The sequence below is a fragment of the Microtus oregoni genome, unplaced genomic scaffold (assembly GCF_018167655.1).
Source record: "Microtus oregoni isolate MIOR12 unplaced genomic scaffold, Mior012 000060F_ref0000265, whole genome shotgun sequence".
Lineage (NCBI taxonomy): Eukaryota > Metazoa > Chordata > Mammalia > Rodentia > Cricetidae > Microtus > Microtus oregoni.
In genome coordinates, this window is record NW_024543870.1 from 7,895,977 (window position 1) to 7,920,471 (window position 24,495).

General features: G+C 45.1%; 1 protein-coding gene across 1 annotated transcript in view; it reads right to left on the reverse strand.

The window, feature by feature from the left end:
* Positions 1 to 23,820, reverse strand: part of Frzb (frizzled related protein) — a 32,202-nt gene extending 8,382 nt beyond the window's left edge. The window contains exons 1-3 of the mRNA XM_041639800.1: positions 23,073 to 23,820; positions 15,847 to 15,894; positions 2,038 to 2,103 (exon numbers count right to left, since the gene is read on the reverse strand). Coding sequence (XP_041495734.1) covers positions 2,038 to 2,103; positions 15,847 to 15,894; positions 23,073 to 23,550 — 592 coding nt within the window. The 5' untranslated portion in view covers positions 23,551 to 23,820. The remainder of the gene's footprint in view (positions 1 to 2,037; positions 2,104 to 15,846; positions 15,895 to 23,072) is intronic.
* Between the last annotated feature and the right edge of the window lie 675 nt (positions 23,821 to 24,495).

The following is a 24,495-nucleotide window of genomic DNA, read 5'->3' on the forward strand; positions in this document are numbered from 1 at the left end:
GAATGTGAAGACACATAGAAACGACTCATCTCTTGGGAGAGATTCTTTGTTGCTGGTGTTTTTTTAAAGTGTGTGTGTGTGTGTGTGTGTGTGTGTGTGTGTGTGTGTGTTGCTGCTGCTGCTGCTGCCTGCTTGTTTGTTGATGGACTCTCACATACCACAGGCTGGCCTCCAACCTGCTATGTACCAGAGGATGACATTGAACTACACAACCAGTTTCAAGTGGGACTAATGATCTCACCCAGGGTTCCGTGCATGCCCAGCAAGCACTTCCCCAACACTGCTAGGCCCTGGTACAAAATTGTTTTTATTTTTTATCATAATTGTACTTAAAAGTTCACATAGCCTTTATGAATCCTTAAAAGGCTAGCTCTCTGAAAATGAAGGCCTTTTTTCCCCTGCAGTCACATCAGCTTGCACAAGGGGAGGAGTCCAGCATTTGATTCTTAGACAGACTAAACCTTTAGCCCCGGGATGTCTGTCCCTCCCTGGTCTGTCTATCCTCACTAACCAAGAGTGGCTAAGATTCCGCTGAAGATAAGCGGTCAGCTGGGCCAGGCAGCACATGCCCACAACTCCAACTGCAGGAAGGCTAAGAATAGAAGTTCAGGGGCAACCTGGGCTACAGAGCAAATTCAAGGCTAGCCTTTGAAGTACAGAGTCTAAAAATAAATAACTTACAAGCAAAAGATAAAAATTTGTTCCATTGAAGAGAAACTTGGGGAAGAAGTTGCATTCAAATTCACCCACCCCCAGGAGTTTCTTTCCTTACGATCCTTAAACAATATTACTGTCATGGTTTTTTAAATTTCTCTCCTTCCAAGTCCCCAAACTGCAGAAGTTGAAATAAATCTCTCCATGCTCTATATCCTCTAAAATAAGGCATAGGAAGACTACATTCTTATTTTAATAACACAGTTCTCTTAGGAGGACTCTGCCACCCATGTCTACTCACTAGCTCAGGATCAGAGAGTGGCCTGACCCTGTCGGCCTCATCCACAGGCTGAGCATTCCCACTGCCAAATCCAGTACAATTTTACAAACAGAAAATTCCACACCTGACTTCCTGAGACAGGTCCCAGTCAAACTGAAGATGCCTCTACAGTCACCTTCAGGAAACGTGGTCTATGAAACACACATTTCAGGCTTAAACTTCAGCCCTATTCCAAAGATTATTGCCTATCCACAAGCATTCCAAAATACAAAATAGAAGTCTGAAATCCTAAGCACTTCTGGTCCCAAGAATTTTGGATAAGGGATATTCAACCTCTGTTCTAAGGCGATTCTAGGAGAAGTCTGTGGACTGCAGTAACACAGGGCAGACCTGTACCAGCTGAGGGACTCTGGTGACTGCCTCTCTGAAACACGACAGTGATTTTTATTGACATGAGAGTGATGTTTGTTGGAGGCCAACAGTTCCCCAAATATGTTATGTATAATGTAAGAAGGGGCAGCTTTGGCTCGAAAAATCACTCATAAAACCAGGATAAGAAGACTGTTCACGAACCGTCGGGAAATTAAATGAGATAGTATGTGGAAAGCACCTAAAAGAGTCCCTGTAGAGATAGCATCCTCCCCTTCTGTCGGCCAGCTCTGTTTGTACAGGTGACTCTTCAATTAGCATTTACCTTATCTCAATGTTTGGTTAAGTAAAACAGCAAACCGTGCCCTTAGATGGATGTCAAGAACCAGTAAGTATGGCTTTCTAGTGTCCTTCATCACTCCAGGGGAGCTCAGCTGCAATCCAGGTACCGACCCAGAGACGAGAACTTCTTTGAAACTGATATCTGGGTACTCAATACTTTGGTTTAAAAAAAAAAAAATGCTTGATAAACCCATCAGGCATTTGACAAGAACGCAGCCACCATGATAACATTTTAATCAGCTGAAGCTGAGGACACCCTTGCTAGCGTCCTCCTCGGTCTTTAAGCCTTATGCTTAAACTACCCGTTTGCGTGCACGCAAGCACGTACATATAACATACACACAGGTTTCCCGACACAAGAGTCTGGGAGCGGACTGTGAAGGTACCCTTACCGTAGTTGTAGTTGTTTCGGAAATAGGTCTTCTGTGTGGCTCTGACGGGCTTACATTTGCAGCGCTCTGGAAAACAGGCAATGGTAAGTGACTTTTCTATCTTAGCCATCTCCGTTCACCCGCCCGCGTCCTTTAAGGAAGACCGCATGAACCTGGCGGTGAGATGCTGCTGCAGTCCTGCATCTGATGGTTTTCTCCTGAACTACCTTGCTGTCCCTCTGTCTACACAGCCTGTTACTCGGTGGCAGGAGGCTCTCACGTTCCCAACCTCTTCCATCTAATCCCAGTACCGCTGCTGGCCATCCTGCTTGAGCTAATGGGGAGCCCAGACTCGCAGACCCCAGGCTGAGAGGTGTACTCGGTACTTTTCAGAAGATTGATGGTAGGCTCACTGTAAGGCTATCTTCTCTCATGCGGAGATAGCTAGTGTGGCCCCATGGAAGACCTCTTGGTGTGTGTATGCTTTTCACAGACTGCATGGCATTTTCCACATATTAGATCCTGGATCAGAAAGCCACTCAAGATCAACAAAAATTGCTATGAGCCAGAGAGTCCCTTCCATGAGTAAATGAGCTGCCATCCCTTGCAATGGTATTTCTGTGCCTGCTGGAGAGAATATACATCTTTTGAAAGTATAAATTCTATATATTAAAAATATCTTCTAAAGTCAGCACTGAAATAATATGCAGATAAGGAACATGATACAGACTGAGAAGGCTGTATTTCTACACTTAGGGATGCATATATGTGTGTGAGACATGTATGTTATACATGTCATATATATGACAGCAATTAAAAAAAGAGGCCATGAATTTGAGAAAAGGGAAATATAAGTGGTGGTTGGAGGGGGAAAAGAGAATGGGAAGTGATGAAATTATATTCTAATTTAAAAAAATAAAAATCATTAATAGACAAAATAAATCATAAAAGATAGCTGTGAGTAGTGACCTGAACCCATTTTATCTAGTAGATATGCATGTCATAAAATCTCTGGTGATCTCAAAATTTTCAACTGTAGATAATTTTCTATCTTCAAGAGCATATTTTTTAAAAGAATTTATTTATTATGTATACAACATTCTGCCTTCATGTATGCCTGCAGGCCAGAAGAGGGCACCAGATCTCATTACAGATGGTTGTGAGCCACCATGTGGTTGCTGGGAATTGAACTCAGGACCTCTGGAAGAGCAGCCAGTGCTCTTGACCACTGAGCCATCTCTCCAGCCCCCCAAGAGCATATTTTTATAACTGTTAAGGAAAAGCTACACGACCAAAGTGATTTTGCTGAGAAACGGAGTTGGGGATGTAGCTCAGTTATAATGTATATGCTTATATTGATGAGGCCATGAGCTATATCCATAGTAACACACACACACATGCACACATACACACACACATGCGCACACACACGCACACATACACACACACATGCACACACACACATGCACACACACATGCGCACACACACACATGCACACACACATGCACACATACACACACATGCGCACACACACACATGCACACACACACACATGCACACATACACACACACATGCGCACACACACGTACACATACACACACACATGCACACACACACATGCACACACACATGCGCACACACACACATGCACACACACACACACACACACACACACACACACAGTGACTGTGATCGTTTGAATGTATTTGCTCCAGAATCTCATAGGAAGCAAAGGAAGTGGCACTATTCGGAAGTGTGGCCTGCTTGGAAGAAGTATGGTCTTGTTGGAGGAGGCTGAATGACTCACGTCTTAAATCCAAACCCTGAGGTTGGAGGGCACACCTTTAATCTGGGCCACACCTTCTGTTGGAAGTGTGTCTCAGCTGGGGTGGGCTTTGACACCGTTTCTAAGCTTCCCTCAGTGTGACAGTCAGTTGATTTCCCGTTGTCTACAAGACGTAGCGCTCTCAGCTCCAGCCCCACCTCTGCCTGTACGCTGCCATGTGAACCTCTGAACTGCCCGCCAGCCTCTTGTACCAGAGCTGCCATGGTGACGGTGTCTCCTCGCAGCAATAGTGAACCCTTACTAAGACATTTATCTAGCTCTTACCTTGTTAGCTATTTGGATTTGTACTAATATGTCCTAATCTTTTCCATTTTTACAAAGGTCTCCTAAAAATGAGCATTATTTCTGAAAACAATAAATGCTATAGCTTTAATTTACAAGTTATCCCCATAAAGATATAGGTTGGCTATTTCTCTCTGTAGAAATACGTACGTGTCAGCATCGTGCCTGCAAGGACTAAGATTTTAGCTGATCACTAGAAAGCTTACCAAGCTGTTATGGGCTCTGGGTTTCATCCTCAGCATTGCAAAAACAAAATAAAGTAATACACATTGATAAATTAGCTATACGTTTCTAATCTTCAGAAATTGTCTGTTTTAATAAAAAAAAGATTTAGTTAAAAATATATACCAACTGTCACTAAATTGATTCTAATTTAATATTGTTACCAATATAACTTTGCTTGAAGCATAAACAAAGGTATTACATCAAACTTCACAGGCAGAGATTCTTTTTAATTGTATTATAAAGTGATTTAGGAATATTTCAAGAAGGCCTTTCTATAGTGGTATGTATTCCTTCTACACAGACTATTCCCTAAGAGCAAATGAGCTGGGTAAATATGTTCTTGGGGACTGGGGCTGTTTCTCTGCACTGTACTCATTAATCTCACTGGCCACCAAGGGAATATTGCTACACTGCATAAAAATATGGCCCTTTATCTGTGTTGATGTCCTTTGCCCATGCTGCCGCAGAGGCCCATGTGAACCGGGTGTTGAATCGTATGTTGGACCACGTGTTGAGGTGTGAAGGCCACGCAGAGAAAACCCCAGTCCCTCACCTGAGAGCTGACCCTCTCCTCTCTGACCTTGCGATAGCAGACCCTCATGATCCCAGCACAGGAGAGCTGACCCTGCCCCTTATAGGAGAGCACGTGGGAAAGCTGGTCTCACTCCTCACCACAGGCATGGGTAAACTGGCTCTGGCCCTCTCCGGAGGCGGGTGGTCCCAGTGACCAGGTCAGATCAGCTCAGCTACCACCCAGGCACACATCCAGGGCTGTGGGTGGGCACTCCCCAACCTCTACCCTATCGATGGCCTGCTGGAGTGTGTGAAGGACTGGCCCTGTAGAACCATGGTCCCTGGATCTCCATGACTAGGGGAAACAGAAAGATATCCGAGAAGACATTTGGTGAGGGACCAGTGTTGATGGTGTGCCAGACCAGAGGCCTTGAACCTGACCAACAACTCATTACATTACACAATGGACGTTTGCAAGTAGAGCTGTGTGGACAAACGTGTGTACTGCATGGTACACAGCTGCTCCCAGTGCCACCAAGACAGATGAAGAGGGGATAGAGAGGCAGGAAAGATGGAACAGCAAAGTAGGGGTTTTCATTTACTTTTCAAGTTTGTTGTCGTTGTTGTATGTTGTTTAACTAATATTCTTATTTGTATATTTTACTTGTTTTTATTTTTATCTTATATTTATCACTTCTCTTTTAGTTTTCTTGGTGGGGGACACTACAAGGGCAGTGTCAGATTTGTGGGATACAGAGGGAGCGGGAGACGAGTGGAACTGGGGTGCAGGATGTGAAATGATGTTTCATTTCCCGATGCCTGAACTTTTTATTGAGCCAAGAGAACTACCATGATTGCTAGTGATACTGGTAGTATTCTCCACTTCCCAGTTTCCTGATCAGACAAGGACTATTAAGTTTTAGCTCTATGATGGTTAACTAAAATATATTACTCAAATTTTCATAAAAACATTATATATTAAGAATAAAATCTTATAAAGGAATTATAGGCTGCCTTGGTGGTTTATTTTAGGGTAACTTTTAATTAAAGGGGATGATTTTCTAATGGAATGATGAGATTAAATGTGGGCAGTTTTGATATTAGAAGATTATTCCCCTCAAAGTCTAGAACTGAACACAATTCCCTGGGCTGTGGGGCAGAGAGCAGCACTCATCTCCTGAGCGGCCATGGCCAGGACTCCACCGTGGGCGACACTTTATGCCATCTCGCTTTCCCACTCAGTTCTTCCAGCCACTCTGCTGGAAATATTGTTTATTATGCTAATAGAAACAAGAGTTTATCACCCTCAAACAAACGAGAGAAGCTACCATGCCCAGCGCCCCACCGAACCAGACCTGCGGGGTCCCCAGCACTGAGATGCCCCAAGTTACTCCATAGTATTTGAGCTCATTCACAACCTAAGGTCTCTGCAGTGAGACTTGTGAGAAGCAAAAGCCACTGGGGCTTCTACACCTAGGTTTGCTCATGATATCAGTCTCGTTTATTAGAAACAAGTAGAATATTATTTTTATACAGGTTTGGAAGGTTGAAACAATTCTAAAGCCCTTATGTAATTATAAAATTTGTATTGCCTGGGTTTTGCTGTTTAATACAACCTGGTCTAAGATGAAGCCTAAGTGTGAGACACAGTTCCAACTGGTGCTGACCTTGGTTTGAACTGATTTTGATCTCTATCACAGCTGTAAGACTATAATTAACCCCACCGGATATCAACAGCCCATAAGCCAATTCTTACTTTGGAAGACTCAGTAGATATTCTTTTGATTTTTCTAAGAAAATATCTCCAGTCTATACTTAGGAGTTATGGCCAAAAGGTAAGGGTTAGGAGAAAATACAATTCTGTGTAATTACATTTCCTCTGCTCTGTCCTGACTGACCATTCCGATGAGATCAGAGTGCGGTTTAATTTGTGCCAAAAGCGCACATCTGACCCAAGCTCCACTTGCCCCCTTCCTTCCACTCCAAGACACTTAGGAGACAGCCATGGCAAGCTTTTAAGAGACACAAAATAAATTCATACAATGCGAAGATTTATACCCTCAACTCTGACCTTGACATAATTCCCACTGCCAACTAGCAGTGCATACCTTGAGTTGTTTTAGACATCTGTTACTAGATACCACACCATGCCTGTGCTTTCCTCTACTTCACAACCTGGGACAGGCAAGCGTTTCTAAACACGAGGTGGGGAAAGGAAGGAGAACATTTATCGAAGCCTTCCAGTCGCTGGTGCGTTCGTGTATTTGCTGGGCTAATATTTATTTGCCATGTGCCACCTTCTAGGCTCTGTCCCAGGACTGCAGGACGTCTTATGGACAACAAAGCCAGTGCAGAGGGCACAACATGACACCCAGACAACCTGCAACTGTGTGTGCGCGTGTGTATGTGTGTGCGTGTGTGTGTGTGTGCGTGTGTGTGTGTGCGTGTGTGTGTGTGCGCGTGTGTGCATGTGTGTGTGTGAGTGTGCGTGTGTGTGTGAGTGTGTGTGTGTGAGTGTGTGCGTGTGTGCGTGTGTGTGTGTGCGTGTGTGCGTGTGTGCGTGTGTGTGTGCGTGTGTGTGTTACGGAAAAGAAGCATATTATGTACGTGCAATGCATCTAAGTACTCTGGCTGACCCAGTCCTCTGTAGAAATGGTCTTCAAATCCACATCGAGAGAGTGAGTTAGGATCACCCAGTCAAGAACTACTTCTTGCCAACTTCATTTAGAGAGAGGAAGAGAGAGAAAGAGAGAGAGAGAGAAGCACACAAAGGAGACCAAGGAGAAGCATCCAGAAACATGGGAGGAAACAGGAGGGCATGGAGTCACCAGGGCTGGAAAAACAGGAAATTCTAAGGGGGAAGAAGGGTGATCTCTGTGTCAAACGAGCCTCAAAGCCGAAGTTAGTTGAGAAATAAAAGGGTCCATTGAATTTAATTGGCAAGAAGATGACAGAGCCCTGAAAAAAACCAGGAGAATGGGGCTTTGAAAGCCAGGACACTTATCCACTGCACAGGAGATAAGGACACAGGGTACCGACGTTGACAGGATGATGAATTTGTCAGCGGGAGGATGAGAGCCCTTTCTCTCGCAGCTTTTACTCTCTGGTTGGCGGATGGAGTGATGGTGTCAGACGCGAGCCATGAGGATAAGGGACACAGCTGTCGATGTCTCCAGAAAGAGGAGTAAGACTGATGCCTCAAACGAAAGGACAAACTGTGCAGCGGGAAACTGCCACACAAACTGCTTCTCCAGCGAGGCTTCTCTCCCGAAGTGTGTCAGTCACACATTTGAGGGATTCGTTCCATCGACTCTTGTTGAGGAGTTGCCACAAAACGAGAAAAAGGGAATTAAAAATATTCTCAAGAAAACCACATATTCCTGTAGACAATACAATCTCACATAAAGGAAGAAGTCAGAGGCTGGACAGAGGGTAAACGGCAGTGGATGGGCAGGTCGTCTTAAAGGAGTAAGGAAAGTAAGCTACAGTTCAGAATGAATCATTTGGAAGGAAGAGCAGAAGTAGCCAAAGTGTGGGATGCTCGAAATGGAGATTATGAAACCAGCGCCATCGCTACATGGCAAAGTAGAGCCTGCCCGAGGAAGAGAATGGCTGCAGCAGAACAGGGTAGAAGGTGAGGAGAAGTTAGGACAGTCCATCCACTAAATCAAAAATCAGCTAAACAGCAACAGGACAGATGCCAGGCTTGTCCCAGCAACTTCTGAAGGGGACCAGCCTACAGACAAATTGCACTTCAAAAGGTTTGTTCCACTACCCTACCAGAAACAGGAGATGGGAAAACATCCGGAGAGTCCGCCCCTAGGGCCAAGCACACTCCCTCACCCTGATAGTAAAGTCATCGAAAGGATACCTGATGGATAATCTCTGGAGTCTTACTGTTCCTGGGATGTTAAAAACAAAGGCCAGCAGAATCATAGTTGTCTGATCTCAGGGGTAAAACGGGAAGTGGGAGGAGGGAGGAGGGGAGGGCATCCTAAGAACAACTCCTGCAGAATCAGAAACCAATAACTCTCTTGAGCTGGGAACAATATTTAAAGGGCTAGACAGCAGTTTCTAATTTTACTAGTGTTACAGCCATTTGAAGGTGCATCATCATACACTGAGAACAATTTGACACAGCTAAGTAGATAAATCTCGGAAGCAAAAGCTCCCGGTGACAGAGGATGCACTGTAGGGTTGATCTAGCTGCACATGCGAAAGGTGTAACGGCACTAATCTATAGTCATGAAAATTAGAACCTTGCTGCTGTAGGCTGGGAAATCTCTAAGGAGGACAAAAATCCTCATCATCCTCGTGTCAGTGATGGCTGCACAGGTGCAGACACTCAAAACTCGGGGCAGCCATCACGTGATACTCGTCCATTTTGTTCTAAACTAAACTTTAGTAAAATCCCATTGACCTAAAAATCACAAGACCAAGACATTCCCTTCACTTCTCCATAAAATGAAGTGACCTGGCAGCCTTCATCAAATATTTAAAATAATATTTATTTTTGAATATTTGCATAAGGCAAATTGTGTGTGTGTGTGTGTGAGAGAGAGAGAGAGAGAGAGAGAGAGAGAGAGAGAGAGAGAGACAGAGAGGGGGGAGAGAGAGAGAGGAAGAGAGAGAAACAGAGAGGTAGAGATTTTATTTTGGATTAGAGAAAAATACGATGAAGTTGACTGATGAACCTAGATAGCAGAAAAAAGTTATGAAAACCAAAAGTAACATGGCCTCAACTCAGCTAATAAAAACAAACCTCAAATTTTGTAATAAAGGTCTCAATTCATAATGATTTGTGCTTTGCAAAAGGAAATTGCTTAAGATTGCAAAGACTAACATTGCATCACCAAAAAGAGGAAATTCCATTTGTTTCTTCCAGATTAGATTTTCAGAAATATTTAAATAAATTGCTTTCCACAACGTTTTGGGGTCTAAGAGTCATTCAAATTGTCTAAAATATGATCCAACGCGATTCTGTTTCCCCAGAAGTGTCTTGGGATTGCCTTAAAGTCAAAAAACAAAGGGGCAAAAGGGGATCCACCATAATTGCAATGTCACATGCAGAAAGGACGAGAAGGAAGGAGAAATGCCGGGCTGTCGCCTGCCTTATCTCTAGATATGCCCTTGGTGTGCAGGAGGCCTGGGGGAACCACTTTCCATCACGCTTTGAAGAATAGGAGGATGGATGGACTAAAACCAACTCTGAAACTCTCACGCTGAGAGCCTAGGAAGGAGCTGACGCCCCACCCTCATTTGAGGTAGAAAATTTCAATTAAGAGATTGTTTTTGTTGCTAAGTGCATTCTATTTGGAATGCCTATAGGATAGGGAGATAAGAAATAGAAATATGCTATTCTTCCTGGGAGACTGGGCAGAATCACGGCCAAAGACGTGAGGAAGAAGCTCTGTGAGCAGAGGAATTCTACCAGGAATGAACCCTTAGGCAGAGGGAGGACAAGGAGCCTTGGGAAGTGCTGTGCCTGGGGACAGGAGCGCTAAGACTATGTTGCTAACATTTCAAGGGAAAGAATGAGAATGGGTTCAAAGTGGCAGTTTCCATGTGGTGGACGGCTTGGGAGAAGTCCTTCCGGTCATTGGAAACTACAGTGTAATCACAAAAGGTACCATTTACCAGTTGCAGAATATTATTTTAAGGGGTGTTGTTTTTGTTTAGGCTGCATTTGTTTAACTCTGTGAAGCTGTGATTCCTTGCCTGTCTAAAACACCTGATGATCTAATAAAGATCTGAATGGTCAATAGGCCAATAGCGAGGCAGGAGAGAAGACAGGCAGGGCCGGCTGGCACAGAGAATAAATAAAAGGAGAACTCTGGAAGAGAAGGAGCAAGAGAAGAAGGAGAGGAGGGCCTGGGAGTAGCTGCAGCTGCACGGCAAGCCATGGAGTAAGAGGGAAGATAAGATATACAGAAGTAAGAAAAGGAAAAAGGTTGTTGGGATAATTTAAGAAAAGCTGGCAAGCAACAATAAGCCAAGCTAAGGACGGCTATAAATTAGTAAGAATAAAGCCCTGTGAAATCGGGAGGTGGGCCCCCAAATAGTAAAGAGTAAAAACCAACCACCAAATTTACCCATGCTAATTTCCCCAGCTGTGCCTGGCTAAGCCAGCCTTGGCAGTCAGCAGAACTTCGCAGAAAGGAGAGCAGGGGTCAGTGCACTCTGACGTCCATCTCCAGAGAGACCAGTGAAGTCATTTGGGCCAGGCACATACAACGATACATCAGAATTTATCAACTATTGCTTCCCTGGAAATGTTTGTGTCTTTTTAATATTGATGCTTCTACATTAGTTGTCATTACACATAGAAAACGAGAATTATTTTTGGTTTATTTAAAGGCTAACATCCTGGCCTGCGACTGTAGTTTAGTTGTTGGACTGCTTGCTAGCACGTCCGAAGCCTGGGTACCTCTTCCACGCTTAAAACAAAGTGTGGTGGCGCCAACTGTAACCCCAGTGCGTAGGGGGTGGAGGCAGGAGGATCATATGTTCGTGCTCACCTTCAGCTGCTTAGGGAGTTCGAGGCCAGACTAGGTTACATAGACCATTCCTCAAAATCAACAGAAAAGGCCGGGCGGTGGTGGCACACGCCTTTAATCCCAGCACTCGGGAGGCAGAGGCTGGCGGATCTCTGTGAGTTCGAGGCCAGCCTGGTCTACAAGAGCTAGTTCCAGGACAGGAACCCAAAAGCTACAGAGAAACCCTGTCTCGAAAATCAAAAAAAAAAAAAAAAAAAAAGAAAGAAAGAAAGAAAGAAAACAAAACAAAACAAAAAACAAAATACAAACAAAAACCATACCCTTTCCTTGAATGAATTAAACATTCCTCTTAATTTTCCATGTTGATTTGACAAAGCAATTCAGCGGAATGGACCTGAATTGTTTTCCACATCCCGCCCAAGGTAAATACAGAACATCTATTTCTTTTATGATAGTAGATTTATAACAGTAAAATACGTTCACAAATTGGAAGCTGTTCAGAGTCATAATCTCCAAAGAAAACAAGGGAAAAATGTTAAGTGTTAAGGCACTTAGACTAATTAGTGGGAAATAACGTCTTTCCCAAATTCCAGACACAGACAGCTTGACATTTTGGAGAGGGGTCCTGATGTGGGTTCTAATAGTTTCATGCCTTCCTCATTTCCTGTTTTAGCATGAGCCTTTTCAGCTGCTGCCTTTCTGAGTGTGAACAAACTACATTTACTTTTGAAAACATGTGACTACATCAATGCTCCCCCCATCCCCTCCATCCTCCCCACCTCACCCCCTCCCCACCTCACCCCTCCCCACCTCAACCCTCCCCACCTCAACACCCTCCTCCACCTCACCCCCTCCCCACCTCACCCCCTCCCCACCTCAACACCCTCCTCCACCTCACCCCCTCCCCACCTCAACACCCTCCTCCACTTCACCCCCTCCCCACCTCAACACCCTAATCCACCTCACCCCCTCCCCCAAACAACATATACTCTGGCTCCCCTGTTGTTTTCCTTGCCCCCATTATACTGGGAAACATTCTGGAAAAGGGGACAGAAAACACCGACCTCAGGAACACTGCACTGCCTCTGTAGTTTTCCAGGTGGATCTGTTTTTGTTACATTGCTATTATTGTTGTTTGGGGGGCTGTTTGTTTGTTTGGGTTTTGTTGTTGTTGCTTTTATTTTTGGGACAGGGTTTCTCTGTGTAGCTCTGGCTGTCCTGGAACTCACTCTGTAGACCAAGCTGGCCTTGAACTCACGGATCTGCCTGTCTCTGCCTCCCGAGTGCTGAGATTAAAATGTATGCGCCACCACCACCCAGCAAAGTTTTCATTTTCAGAAATTCTAAATAACTTTTGAAATTAAAGGCATCCACCACCACAGCCTGCTCCAAGTGGATCCAGCTTTGTATGTTCTTTATTGATGTCTTTGCTCATGAACACATTGAAGCTCTAACCATGACTTTCAGATAAATTGATAGCATGAGCGCCCGCGCGCACACACGTGCGCACGCACACACACACACACACACACACACACACGGCAGGACTGCCTGCCCAATTGTGTTACTAAACGAATGGGTGTTTTAGTTTCTTTTACACAGATACAACAGAACAAGTGATGCTCAGAGTCGCTTGGCACCAACAATGTCTGACTGCTTCTGTGTAACAGGAAATGCTCCTCGTGGTATCACCACAACTTAAGCTATTTTAAATAAGCACCCAGGATGGGCACCCCCTGTAAAGCAGGGTTTAGGTCACTATGGGTCCCCATGGAGCATCCTCAGCCTAGCTGCCTAAAGTAGCATGCAGACCAGCCTTGTCATGGAATCCGCTGTGGGTGTGGATGGGGATCTTAGTCCCTGTCTCAGGATCAGGGTGAGGGACTGGGAGATGAAGCAAAGCATGGAAAATCAGTCATGGCCATTGAAATGAGCACACAGTACTAATCAGAGTAATGGCTGCCTGCCCCATCTACACTCTCCCATCCCCCCTCCACCCCTGCATTATATTAAAATGAAGTTTTCATTTTCAAAAATTCTAAATAGTTCTAAATAGGTTGCTATTCCATAAGGTGAATGGCTGGTGGGGTGCTACATTTGCTGGACAGGACCTGAGATCAAATACCTGCCAACCTGAGAATTCTCCATGAATGTCACCAAGGAGTGAACATCTGTACTTCAAACCCTACTCAGGAACTGACACACGTTTCTTTTTCACTTACAAGGTACCTGGAAAAATATAGCATACTGAACAACATCAGTGAAAATTACCAGAAAAAAAAAAAAAAAAACAACTATGTAGCAACTCTGTAGCCTTCAGACACAGTAGCAAAAACGGGAAACAACCCAAATACCCAGTAACGGCTACAAGAATTATGCCCGGTGTGTTTAGTGGTGGAGAGGGTGAGCAATTAAACTGAAAACTATTTCGCGCATCACAAAGAAAGGCGCTGGGCAACAAAAGGCAGGCTTTATTCACAGGCCATTCAAGGCCAGGCAAAATTTAACGGCTGTGCTGGAGTGCTGACTAGCAGCTGCCATGGTAAAGCAATGTGACTCAGAAGCTTCTAGAACACGGCTAGCATTAACTATCCTGGTGTGTGGTCTTTACAAGACAGTACCTACAAAAATACACTGACTTATTTGGTTTATTTGTACTTTTTTTGCACTTTATTAAAAGGTTTATTGTGTGGTAAGATGAAATAATTAACCCCATTCTCTCTCTCTCAACAAATGAACCCCGAGTAGCATGCATGAAGGATGGGAATGCTCAAACAACAGCAGCAGAAAGCTCAGGGAAGGAAACCGGGCCCATCATCAGATGACGGTGCGTTTATCTGCCAATCTGTTTCCGTACAACCTTCAGTCTGGAAGTGAGCATTGTAGATCTGGCCCCCAAAGTGGAGACCCCATCTCTTGCAATCCAGCCCAGGGCAGCAGGAACAGTATTAGTGTGTCAAGTGAGCCTAAAACCCTAACCCTTCCTGATTAGGGGACCAATGAGGCTAAGGCATTAGAAGATCTTGTTTTGTTCCTATCCATCCACTTCTTGGCCCTGGATGCAGGAAATGAACTACAAAGTGGAGAAAATAAGATCCTAACTTTGTACCAAGGATCCAAATGGGATGCTCCAAGGAACTGCAAAGTACCAGGGAGCTCACAGAGAGGAAAGAGCTTGGGACATGACCTAGCATCAGTGACTGCAGGCTGCTGGACTCGCCCGTGGCTATGTGTGAATTTGACTAAACAATGTTCCACAGACTGAAAAATTAAGGATGGATTATACATCCCCGGGATGGCATACCTGGATAAAAAGGTACTGCAAAGACTGGAAATAGACCCAGTGCTGAAATCATCGCCTGCAGAAGACTAGTTGAGAGCATAAGCCCGACGCAGTTGAGCCTAGGAAGCTAGAAAGACCAGCCTCTCTGTAGGACTTTGAATGGAACCCCAAGTACTATTACCTATCTTTTTTTTTTCTGTTTGTTGGGTTAGTTGGTTTGGTTTGATTTGCCTTTCCCCAGAATCCAGTCCTAAATAACTGTCCACATGAGGAATTATGGGGAAAAAAAAACCCTCAACTTTCATGATAAAGACAATCAGATGACAAAGACATCAAAATAATTCAACAAAACAAAAACCTGACAATACCGCACACCGATGAGACTACAGAAGGCCTACAGTTCCTGTAATGTTGGTAGTATGGAACCTAATAGTCATATCTGAGGTTTTGTTTTGCCTTGAGACAGGGTTGCATGTAGCCCAGGTTGGTCTCAACTTCTGATCTTTCTCCTCCAACTCTTGAGTGCTAGGATTATAGGCGTGCACTAGCATGTGGGAATGGGGACTGGAGCCAGGGCTCCATACATGCGAGGCAAGCATACCAACGGAGCTACAGCCCTAGACCTGAACAGGTATTTTTAAAACCGTTTTGCATTCTTTAACCAAGTTAAATAAACTCTTACCTCCATGACCAGCAATCCTATCCCTGGATATTTACGCTTGAGAAATGAACATTAATATTCATATAAAAGCACACGAATAATTATAGTAGCTCCTTTTATGCAAGCCCCAAGCTAAAACAACCTGAATATTATTCAAGTATTAAAGAGATAAAGAGATAAGTATAAGACAAAAAGATAAAGAGTAAAGAGATAAGCAGGTAAAACTTGCATTATATAATATATATTATGTATATAACGAATATATATAATATGTACGAATTATCCTGAACTGTGACTACATGAATTTATATATTCATTAACATTTTGTAAACCAAACTGTAAACCAAGAGGTCAACTTTAATATACTAACACTAAACATAAAGTCAATATAGATAAGGAAATCACTTTTATGTTTATTTTTAAAACAGGACGCAAGTGTCCGCAAGAACAACGTACATGTGAAGACCATATCAAAGATGGATCACCCCACAAAGGAAAGCCAGGGCCAACCCTGTACTCACCGGTGCTCACCCCTCTGCAGTGTCCAGTACTAGAATCCATAGGAAAATCTGCAAGGTGACAGAATAGAGAATGATAGCAAAGTTAGCACTCCAGGAACTCACAGATAAACGTGACTCCATGACAGCCTGACGTGGGTGAGAGCCAGGCGTCTCCAGGAAACGGTCCTTCATGAGCGCCACTACTGGGGTTTGAGTGAGGATGAGGGCCTTTCTTGGACATGATTGAAAGCTCCTGCTCATGAACCCTCATCACTTGTGCACAAAATGTTAGCATTTCATAAATATTGAGTTCTTGCATTTCATAAGCACATAAATATTAGGCACTGACCCAACATCCGTGACCTTGTGACAGATAGAAACAAATACACCTTGTCAATGACCGGCAGGGTCATACTCTACTGGCACCGTGTCTCTGGGAAACCCAGAAAGAACTCCAGGCCCTGTGTTAAGTGCAGACTGAACAGTTGAGCAGAAAGGAAGCCTAGCGCTGGTAGATCACTCAAGCCAGTACAGTTAATGGATGTGGCAATAATTAGGATTCGCCACTGGTTCTTTTCACGAGGCTGTAATTCCAGAAAATGGTAATGATAATGGCCTTCTGTGTTCTAATTAGGAGACAGCCTCTAATGAATTGTGCTGTGTGCCCCTACAGAGTACCACGCTGAGAGACAGTAACTAACCATGGACTCTTCTTGCTGGCACTCAGTTCACACTCTCATACAAGGATTGCACACACTTGTATTAACACTTAATGCTAAACAAGCTCAGCGCCTCTACTGAGCTCGACAAAACCAGCACTCTTCCTCTGACCTTATTGCTCATAGGTCATATAAAACACACATGGGGGAAGGGCTTAGGATGCTGGGTATAGAACCCAGGGTTTCGTGCATGTTACTGAGCTACACCCATGGCCATAAGCTAACATGCAAAGAAGCTGTATCTAAGGAAAGACAGAGGTCTCCACATAGATGAATAAACAACAAACACGGGCTCCACAAGCATCTTACGTAAGTCGTTAACTTGATGACATTTGCCCTATTCAGACTTTATTCATGATAAATGTACCCAAGTTGTAAAGTAATACACCAGTGTTTCTATTCCTGAAGAACGATGAGATACAATGCATACTGTTTATATAAAATAATCTCCCAGTATGAATGAATTATATTGGTCCACATTTAAAACATTTAGCATTTGTCATGCAGCAGTGGCACAGGCCTTTAATCCCAGGCAGAGGCAGGTGGAGCTCTCTGAGTTCAAGGCCAGCCTGGGCTACAGAGTGAGCTCAAGGACAGCCAGAACTACACAGAAAAATCCTGCCTCAAAAACACAAAAACCAAAACAATAGCAGCAGCAGCAACAAAAAAAATAGCATTTAAGGTTTATATGAGATGACAAAAACAAAGCTTCTTGCGGGGAGGGACTTCTTTGAAACAGTTGAACCAAGGTGAACATTTTCTTGATTTTATATTCTTATTGCCAGAGATGTTTCTATGTTTTTCTAAAATGTAAAGGTTTCAATTGTCAGAACTGTTAAGAGAAAATCAGAGCTTTCTGATCATTTCTCCGGTAGTCAAAATCTGAAATTCCACCATCAAAATTATCCTGAATTGAAATGGTAGATGCTGGGTGCATGCTAGATTTTGTATCTCAAGAGATTCTAGTGAAGTCACAGAGATTTCTGGAAGAGCCTGTGTGAGAACAGTGAGGCAGAGGGACTCAGGTGACAAATCCAGTACTCTTCATGGGACCTAAATGTCTTCCCGCATGGCTAGAACAGAGACTCGGGCAAGCAAACAGTGAGTCTAGACAGCAAGGAAGATAGGGTGGATCTAAAGGCGATCCAGCCATGGCTGCATTCTCAATATCCTTGTCAGCTGTGGTGAGCCCAGAGAGAATGACGGGCAGAGAAGGAAAGAAGCCTGATTGTGAATAGAGGGGTAGTTCTTGATACCTCCTGACCACCAGGCGGGAAGAAAGGCAGGGGAGGCAGATCCAACACCTGAACAACTACAGTAGCAAAGCCTCACAACAGCGTAAAGAAAGCTAGAGAAGAGTAAGTGGGGGGGGGGGGGGGCTGGAGAGATGGCTCAGCGGTTTAGAGCACTGGCTGCTCTTCCAGAGGTCCTGAGTTCAATTCCCAGCAACCACATGGAGGTTCACAACCATCTGTAACGAGATCTGGTGCCCTCTTCTGGTGTGTGGACGTATGTGGAGGGAGAATGTTGTATACATAATAAATAAATAAATCTTTAAAAAAATAAATAAATAAATAAATAAATAAATAAAAAGAGTAAGTGGGGAGAGCAGGGAAGCCTGAACTCTGGGGCTCACTGAGCCTGAGACTGGGTCAGATGAATCTGGAACAAACATTCTCTCCTATCTCAATAATGCAGCCAAAGAATCATCCCTTATCTGCTGGAACCCATGGTCTTAAGGAACCCATGGTCTCGGGGAACCCATGGTCTTAAAGAACCCATGGTCTTGGGTGCCCTTTTATTCTTTTAAACCATAAATTGACACAATGAAAATACTTTGCTCCTTTAACTTTAACCTAATGAACAAAAGACAGAACCCTCCCCCCTAAAAAAAAAAATCAAAGTCCTTTCTCTTAGCAAGAGAAGAGTAGTGTTGAACAGACTCTGGTCTGAACCCTGTTTTCTCACACACTGAATTCACGTGACTGGTCACTTCTCTATGTACCTTGCCGGTCTTTCCTGTAAAACAGGAGTAACAGTACTTTCATGAGAACTCATATGCACAACTCATATGACAATGCCTAGAACATAGTATGTGTAGTCAGCTGTTATTCGGCCACTGCTAAGGATCCTAGTCCTCTCCTGGCGTGGCTGTCATTAAGCATGCATTCTGTGCCTTGCCAATTACCAACCATTCACTCCCCTTGTGAGACACCGATGCTGACCAATGTCAGGCAAGTGACTTGCTGAAAATGAAGGACAAAACCAGCTAAGAGTCTGCATCTCTGAACTATGACTGTCTCTAAATTTATTGACTACAGTTAGTGCTTCATTATTCAAAATTATATGTCTACACAATGGCTCTTACATTCTTCCTAAATGCCTAACAGAAAGACAAGGGCCAAAGAAAACACAGTCAATTTTTCTCTTCAAACAACTATTTCAAAGTTTGGTAAAAAAGGGAGACAAAAGGTGACCGATTAAAATAAGTTAGGGACAATCTAAGATTTCACTAGCACTCACAACTGGGCTATCGCTAAATAAAATTAGTAACACAGACTCTCTCCCAAAGCCAGGCAGAATGCCTTCTGGTATCGACACGATGAAGGATCCTTGGAATCGTGTTTTTTCTCTCTAGTTCTAACTTAAAACTTTTACTTCTTTCCATTCCATGTTCTTGTTCACATCCTCGCTTCTTGGTATTTGGCCCCTCAAATATTTGTCGACCAGGGCTAGTACTAAAGAAAAGGCTGCCTGTTCCTGGGAAAGTGGAGAGATGATTAAATAGCCGTTTCTGCATGTGAACGGTGGCGGGGCTCTGCCAGGCCAGCGCCTGAAGACTGTATTGTGCAAGCGCTCGGGGAGTATGTTGGTCCTAACTGGAAGCCAGCAATAATGGGGTGCTTTTAAAGGGCAATTATAAAGCTCTTGGCACAGCAACTATAGGTGTTTTAGAAAGAGCTGTACAATACCCTATCATTTATACGATTTTTTAAAAGTCATTCCTTTCGGTGAACTTGTGAGTTTAATTAGGACTGGTTATAGGAGCATGGGTGAGGGGCTACTTAGATCAGGATGGACCACTTCCCAGTAGCCAGAGTACAGAAGAAAATATCTCTCTCTTCCCTGCCACCAGCCTACAGATACTCAAGGAGGGGTGGAGCCTCCAGATAAACCCACACCCCTGCTCCCAGCAACCTTTAACCCCTTAGGTCCTCAGGAAAAGACAGAGGCTTGTGAGTCCCTCTCAATAGACTAGTTCTAGTTAACAGGCATCAGGCAAGCTCACTTTTTCCCCCTCTATTGCTGCCACAGAAATCTGTTCCTTAGCATGAGCTCCAGCTTGATTTGTAGGAAATGAAACATTAATTTTCTATATTCAGGAGAAATAAAAGCTGCTTCTGCAGTTGGATCCTGGGGTAAACCATGCTCCCCAGAGCGAAAGTGCTAAGAGTTCAAGATGGTGTCTGCATTACCAAGCTCAAAAAACCAATGAAAGGGAAAAACAAGTCAGCTCAATACAAGAGCAATAAGAACAGGAAAACAGGAGCAGCAGTTTGTTCAGGTCTCTAGGTGACAGGTCCCAAGGTCCACACTCTGTCTAGTCCTCCCCTTGCCTTCAGGATGCAGACAGGCTGGGCTTTACTTACTTGCAAAGGCTAAAGAGGTCACATCATCTTCCAACAGGCAGAGTGGCATGGGCCCATGTGCCTGATCTCTAAGCCTCACTCAGCAGACAATCTTAAAGATTTGCCTAAATATCTCAAATCACCAGCAGAATAGCCAGGGTGAGCTGAGCTCTCAAACGGTGGCGCTCAAAGCCCCACTTGACAGTAAACATGACATATACGCTAAACGTAGCATGAACTCGTTAGCTGTGGCCGACATGTCACGTGTTCTCTATAAACATATGCGCATTCTCAGTGTTTTGGAAGCAGAAGTAGTTTGAAGCATCAGTCAGCTTCATTCAGACTTCGTTTTGATAAATGTCCTAAGCTTATTTGTTGAGTCGCAACTTGTTACATATAAACACACGTATGCATGACATGAATGGACGGAAATCCTCTTGACACGGGCATGTGAAGGTTTGTACCACTCTTTAGAGATCTCATTGTATATCTGGTTAGGTAGGATCTAGTGCTAAGACACAGAGATTCTAAAGGAAGAAAAAAAACTTGTTTGGTAAACTATTGTATTCCAATAAACTAATTAAAATGGTGACATGTGGTAGTTTTTAAAAATTTTTATGCATATGGGTGTTTTGCCTGCATGTATGTCTGTGCACCATATGTATGAATTGCCCATGGAGTAGAGAGTCAGCATCAGCACTGGGTTCTTCCCTCGAAGCTTGACTGTCTTGCCATGTTTGTCGGCGCACCATTTAAGTGCAGTACTCACAGACGCCAGAAGAGGGCACTGAATCTCCCAGAACTGGAGTTACAGACTGTTGTTAAGCTACCAGGTGGGTACTAGGAGCCAAACCCAGGTCCTCTGGAAGAGCAATCGGTGCTCTTAATCACAGAACCTTTTCTCCAGCTCCATGTGGCAGTTTTAAATAATTGTAGGTATCTGACAGTTTCACCCAACAGAGGGACTGTGCAGTTTTCAGCAGACTGGATGTCAGGGGGCCCTTCGGGCCAGCGTGTTCCTCTCTAACCCTGTGCTCAGGTCCTTGTCCCTGTTTCATATGACATTGGAGGCATGGGAGCATCCTGACAACCCCCCCCCCCCCAGGTGCTTGTCTTCCAGAGATGGTGTCAGCAAAACAAATACTATGGAAGTTTAAAGCGTTCCAGCAGCCATCTCCTGATGGATAAAGTATCCCTACACAAGTTCTGGAGGGCTTCAAGAAGGCAATTGTACCGCAGTTGGTCTATGGAGACAGGTAACTCAAGGACAATTAAGAAACTGCTTCCTAGCCCCATTGACTGTGCCCTTGAGAGCGCCTAGACTTGCCAAACCCCACTCATTCTGCATCCTTCTCTAGATTTAGGCTCAGAAGCAAAGTTTGTCTTCTCAGGGGAGCATGCATTTCAGAGTGAAATACATCACTCCTAGCGCTTGGCCTGAGAAGACTGCTAGCATTTAGCTGACTTTAACGGTGTTTGTCAAGCCAGGATAGCAAGGGCACTGAGCTGGAGCGGTGTCTGCAGAGCCTGCGACAGCAGTCGGCGCAAGGGCTCAAGAGTTCTCTTTTAGCCAAACAGCAAAAGGAATGTTTCTTTTGGATTACCTTAGAAAACCAGCTCTCGATTGTCAATTGGCCTTCAGAAGACAATTTCCATATTCATGGTGTTAAGCTAAGAAAAGTGATCGCCAGAAAGCGGCGAGATCTTTCTGCTCCGTCTTCGCCTTTCGGCTCTTTGTACCTTCTCCCTTCCGCCCACACTAAGCTAACGAATCAGCCCCGTAATAACTGATTCACTGACTCCAAACTGCAGACACGAGCCTAGTATGAGCAAGCTGGGAAACAGAAGGAAATGCCGGTGCTGAAATAAATGAACAGAAATGATAAAACAAGTGAGACCCAGCCTAAAAACAGTTGATACCGGGAGAGTCTGAGAGAGGACAACCAGTTTGCCTAAGTGTTATCTCTAAAGCACACGAAGGGAGAAACCTGAGGGGTGGGATAATCAGTAGGGAAATATTGAGTTTACTAAAAATAGACCATACTGAGCTGGACTGAGATAGAGGCCATGAGATTATGAATGCCTCGATTAGACCGTCAGCGGCAAAACAAATAGGGGTTCAACAAATCAGTTTTCTAGTGGAGAAAGCGTGAGTGTGCCAGTACTGTAAACACATAGGGTATGGGAGGGATTAAGGATGAGATTAAGAATAAAGTCACATAAGGCTATAAAGATAACATGCTTAAAACATGACTCCATTTGTCCCTGTGCCATTTACAGAATGACCTGGAGTCACGTGGGCATGTGGAAAGGGCCTGTTATTGCAGGCTACGTTCCCGGTTCTCTGGCCGGAGCGAGCCACAGACGATAATTAGCAATAATATTCCATTGCTGTTTCTGACTGGCATTATCATCTCTTCGCTGACAGCAGAGGAGAATTTAAGGTGATAGTATGGACGAAATTGGGTTTGGGGCAAATACATGTCACTGGCAGATCTCTGTGTCAGAAGTTTCTTGACATTCCCTTAGAAGTCTCCATACAATTGGAAGTGGCAAAAACACTAGAGATAACGCAACCCGGTGACTGGGATGCAAAAGAATCAACCAAGAAACGAAGAAGAAAGTCAAGTGTAGAGGGCTCGCTAACCCCGCATGCGCAGCATGGGCAGGGAAGGGGAGCTATGGAGAGACTCAGTGTCAGGAGTGGGGGACAAATCACATCACCTGTTGGAAGAGACTAAGTTCATTTGGAAGGACCATAAAGTCAGTTTTTTGTTTGTTTTTAAGTAAAAGAACAGGACTCGATGGTCAATCGGATTAAGTGATCTGAAGAGCAAAGGAGAGAGCAAAGGCGAATAACTAACTCCTCCTCAGAGGTCGGGCAGAGTTCAGGACTCACCCGCTCCGTCAGCGGTGACGATGGCCTCGGGAGAGATGCACACGCCACGGTCGTACACCGGCAACTCTTCGCAGGCCAGGCTCTCTGGCCACGAGTGGCGGTACTTGATGAGGATGGGCTCGCAGCCCTGCCGGGCGCGCTCGCACACCGATTTGCAGGGCTTGATGGGCTCGTGCTGGAAGTCGATGGTGCAGATGGGTGCGTACATGGCGCAGAGGAAGAACAGCAGATCCGGGCTGCAGTGGGTGCCCAGCAGACCTTCGAATTGTTCGATGGCCAGGATGGCGTTAGCCTGGGTGCTATGGTGCAGGTGGTTGGGCATCTTGGTCATGTTCCAGGGCAGGGATTTGCACAAGGGGATGCGGACGGGCTCACAGGCTGCTGCCCGAGCTCCGGGGATCTGGAGCAGGCAGAGGGCAGCCAGGACCAGCATCCCGGCCCGTAACAGCAGCATCCGTCCCGGGCTGCCGCAGACCATGATCCCGGCAGGATGGGACAAGGCGCAGCCGGGCGGCGGTCTCCTGCACTCCGGGAGTGAGCACAACGACCTGGGAGCTGTCCCCTAGGAAAATCACAGCTCGCTTGGGTCCAAGTCCTCCGGTCCCGTCCACGCGCTTGGCGGAGCCCGGTCCTTTCCGCGCTGGCTGCTCTTCCCAGGCGTCTAAGCCTTTGGGCGAGGCAGGCTCTATTTATTCCTTTCGCTCTGGCAGAGGCATCAGCCTTCGCACATCAATCAGATGAGATGGGCAAAAAAAGGCAGAGAGAGAAATAAAAACAAAAGTTGAATTCAGCTAAGGGACTCGGAGCTCTGGTGTGTTGCAAAAAGGTTTTGGAAGAAGCAATGAATTCTGCAAAGTGAGAAGGATGGGGGACCCGGAGGGAGGAGTCTGGGGAAAACTATTGGGAGCGGAGGTAGGAGTTTGCCAAGTCCTGCAGGGTCGGGACGATCCTGCGAGCTGCCGGAGGAGCTCAGGGGAGGTCAGCGCCCTGGCTTGCAGCTGCGCCTTCCTACCTCGGCTGACACGAGCTCCACCCCGTGGCCCCGGTCCCTCCGGCTCCTCCTTCCCGGAAGGCAGTGAGTTTTCAGGGGACTGGTGGGTAGGTGGGACCTTGCTAATAGTTAGGATGCTTTAACCCACAGCAGCTCCCGACAGCAGCCCCGCACCTTTACCCCTCCACTCGGGGCTCTGGCTCCAGAGACGAACCCTTGGTCCCCACGGGAGAAACAGTCTCAACGCACCCACGGAGTGCCCTTGGCCCCGCCCCGGGAGCCCGCTATGACCCTCTCTCTCCGCAGCTAATCCCTCACTGAAAACCAGAGAACAGCTATCTCTATCTGCCCAAAGTCAGAACAGAGTGTGAAAGGCGCGAGCGAAGTCACTTTAAATGTCTACCTCGGAGAGACCGCAACCCCCTGAGAGCT